This window comes from Bactrocera latifrons, unplaced genomic scaffold, assembly GCF_001853355.1.
Source record: "Bactrocera latifrons isolate USDA-ARS-PBARC rearing strain unplaced genomic scaffold, ASM185335v1 scaffold_486, whole genome shotgun sequence".
NCBI lineage: Eukaryota > Metazoa > Arthropoda > Insecta > Diptera > Tephritidae > Bactrocera > Bactrocera latifrons.
Window position 1 is genome coordinate 25,116 of NW_017537141.1, and position 3,611 is coordinate 28,726.

A 3,611-nucleotide genomic window follows, 5' to 3' on the forward strand; every position below is an offset into this window, starting at 1 on the left:
ATATTGTGTTAGTTGTGAAATTTATTACTCCAATCACACGCATGTAGGAAAAATGGCGTCCATGATTCCATCAGACTGGCTAACCTAAGATAAAAAAAAAAAAAAATTACAAATCTTGAAAATTCCATTTTTTAAATGCTAACCCAAAACAGCATGATTTATCCAGACTGATTCTTTATGAAAAAATGTTCACTAATTTTTAGTTACGGCGATCACATAGAAGTGTGATGAATTTAGCATTAAAATTTTAAAGCAACCAATGGAACTGCTTTAGAAAAATCGTAGGCACAACATGTAATAAAGAGAAGAATACGTTTGAAAATTCCTAACAGTGGGTCGAGAAAAAGCGTTCACGTTCTTTGTAAAATATGGTCGGACGAAAGCATGCCCAACGCTTTGAATTTAAGTATCCTATGCCCAATTTACAAAACAGAAGACCACACCATCTGCGCCAACTAACGTGGGATAAGCCTCCTCAACATCGCATATAAGGTTCTATCGAGCGTATTATGTCAAAGATTAAAGCCCACCGTCAACAAACTGATTGGACCTCCTCAGTGTGGCTTTAGACCTGGCAAATCAACAACCGACCAGATATTCACCATGCCCCAAATCTTGAAAAAGTCCTTTGAAAGGAGAATCGACACACACCACCTCTTCGTCGATTTCAAATCAACAACCAGATATTCACCATGCCTCAAATCTTGGAAAAGTCCTTTGAAAGGAGAATCGACACACACCACCTCTACGTCGATTTCTAAGCTGCTTTCGACAGCACGAAAAGGAGCTGCCTTCATGCCGCGATGTCTGAATTTGGTAATACGGCTATGTAAGCTGACGTTGAGCAAACCAAAAGCTCCGTCCGAATCGGGAAGGACCTCTCCGAGCCGTTCGATACCAAACGAGGTTTCAGATAAGGCGACTCCCTATCGTGCGACTTCTTCAACTTACTTCTGGAGAAAATAGTTCAAGCTGCAGAACTAAACAGAGAAGGCACCATCTTCTATAAGAGTGTACAGTTGCTGGCGTATGCAGATGACATTACTATCATTGGCCTCAACACCCGCTCTGTTAGTTCTGCTTTCGCCAGACTGGACCAGGAAGCAAAACAAATGGGTCTGATAGTGAACGAGGGCAAGACGAAATATCTCCTGAGATCAAACAAAAACTGGCGTCACACTCGTGACTTGGCATTCACGCCACTGTTGACAGTCATAGCTTTGAAGTTGTAGATAATTTCGGCTATCTTGGAACCAGCGTAAACTCCACCAACAATGTCAGCCTGGAAATCCAACGCAGGATAACTTTTGCCAACAGGTGCTACTTCGGACTGAGTAGGCAATTGAGAAGCAAAGTCCTCTCTTGACAAGCAAAAACTCCATAAGTCACTCATAATTCCGGTCCTGCTATATGGTGCAGAGGCTTGGACGATGGCAACAACTAATGAGTCGTAGTAGTGTTATCTATAGGTCACCAACAGTATAGCGTGGACCGGTTCTCTAGTTAATATAATAAAGAAGAGCATTGTTTGATCATGACCACCGTAGAAAAGAGAATTGTAAAAATGTGAAATTTGGTAAGTATTGTGTTACTTGACAAATATTTAAACATGATTTGGTTGCATTTATGCGGACCAGTCAATGTGGGGTTTGTTGGTGACGTCGACGTCGGCAGCGATTTGGGTTGCAAATATGTAACGTAATTAACATTATTAGTTTAGATCAAAAGCCAAAACATGACAAAACATTCCTAAGGGTAGGGTAGTCGATGATTAATAACAAAATTTCGGTATAGTTATAATCCAAATATTTCTAATATAGTTCACATTTTATTTAAACCCGATTTACTTTAATAGAAATAAAGTTGAACTTTCATAACTCACCATAATACACNTAATCCAAATATTTCTAATATAGTTCACATTTTATTTAAACCCGATTTACTTTAATAGAAATAAAGTTGAACTTTCATAACTCACCATAATACACGAAAAAAAAAAAAAATACAGGTTAGAGAGACTTCGAGTTATGGAAGGAAATTTCAATTTTATTATTATTCAAGAATTCGATTTATGAAAGTTCAACTGTATTTATTAATATAGTACCGTATCTTACACTCTGAACTCATGTAAGGGTTTCTCCTTGAGTTACACATGCTTCCAGATAATCAATTCGTCGTTCCAGCGTAGACAACTTTTCATTCAAAACAGCAAGACGTGACCGGCAAGACATATCTGAAATTTAAATATATATTTATATAAATAATAATGAAAACAGATTAAGCTAATTTTAATCTAATATTGGACCCGAATTTACATATACATATAGCAGCTACCGAAACGACAATACAATAAACGGGTCTTCTAACGACAGCCTCAGGAAACGATTGCTTCGACGATGTCGTACCAAAAAAAAAAGGAGTTAGAGGAGTAAACAGAATAACTGCATTTAATGCATTCGTAGTAAACATTAGAAGGACAATTAATGAGAAAGTGTACCAATCTGATTCCATTATCTGCCATGCAAGGTTGATGCGTTGCAAAAGTAAATATAATGTCAGAATCATTTCGGATGCATTCTTCTTCTTCTTCAAGTTTTCGTCCATCCGGACAACATGACCTAGCCAGCGTAGCCGCTGTCTTTTAATTCGCTGAAGTATGTCAATATCTCGTACAGCCCATCGTTCCATCGAATGCGATATTCGCCGTGGCCAACGCGCAAAGGACCATAACTCTTTCGCAGAACTTTTCTCTCGAAAACTCGCAACGTCGACTCATCCGTAGTTGACATCGTCCAAGCCTCTGCACCATATAGCAGGACGGGAATTATGAGTGACTTATAGAGTTTGTCGGATGCATGGAAAGCAGAAAATTGCTCATTTGCTTTGCATTTGTAAGAACTCTTGTGTTTAACTCCGAGGACAAGGTCCACTCAAAACGGATGAAAGGAGGTATTAACGTTTACTCTGTTACGTGTTTTAGTTAAAAACCTAAAATTGAACTTGGATGAAGGAGAAATTTTTACGAAAAAATTAAAACTTCAAACACCTTTGAAAAATTTCATGAAGATCGGTCGAGTAGTTCTGGAGAAATTTTGCCAACCGACTCCAAAATCACAGTTTCGAGAAAACCCCGTTTGGAGACAGCGCACTTAGCCTCGCGTGCACAAGTTCACATGGCTGTATTTCCGAAACTATTACTCAGATCAACTTGAAAATTTAGGACAATAAGATAGGTGTTGTAGTATTTAATAAGACAATAGAAAATTAGATTTTTTGAAACTCTTTAATGGCGTTTTTAACTGCTAAACGGTGACGAGTTCAAGTTCAAGCTTAATTCTGAACTAATGAATTGAATTTTTTTGTTTAACTTCGTTCAATAAAATGTAATTATGAATATTCTTACTCGAAACAATGGGTCTCATGCATAAAAACGAGTAAAAGCGCTGAGTTGAATCAAGTGAGCAATTGCTCGTAAGTCGAGTTCGATCAAACAGCAACAGCTCTTGCTCAATTTCGTATGCATAAAAATGAGTTCAAACCAATTACAATTACTTGAGCAAACGGAGATCAAACCTCTAAATTTTTTGAAGTGCAAACATGTCGTCAAGTGG

At 37.9% G+C, this 3,611-nt stretch overlaps 1 protein-coding gene across 2 annotated transcripts in view; it reads right to left on the reverse strand.

Moving 5' to 3' along the window:
• The window catches only part of LOC108973529 (probable protein BRICK1-B), a 22,226-nt gene continuing 18,615 nt past the window's right edge, over positions 1-3,611 (reverse strand). The window contains exons 2-3 of one of the 2 annotated variants that reach the window (XM_018940863.1): positions 2,105-2,233; positions 1-84 (exon numbers count right to left, since the gene is read on the reverse strand). In XM_018940863.1, the coding sequence (XP_018796408.1) occupies positions 2,124-2,233 (110 nt within the window). In that variant the 3' untranslated portion in view covers positions 1-84; positions 2,105-2,123. The remainder of the gene's footprint in view (positions 85-2,104; positions 2,234-3,611) is intronic. The other variant, XM_018940862.1, reaches the window with a different exon arrangement.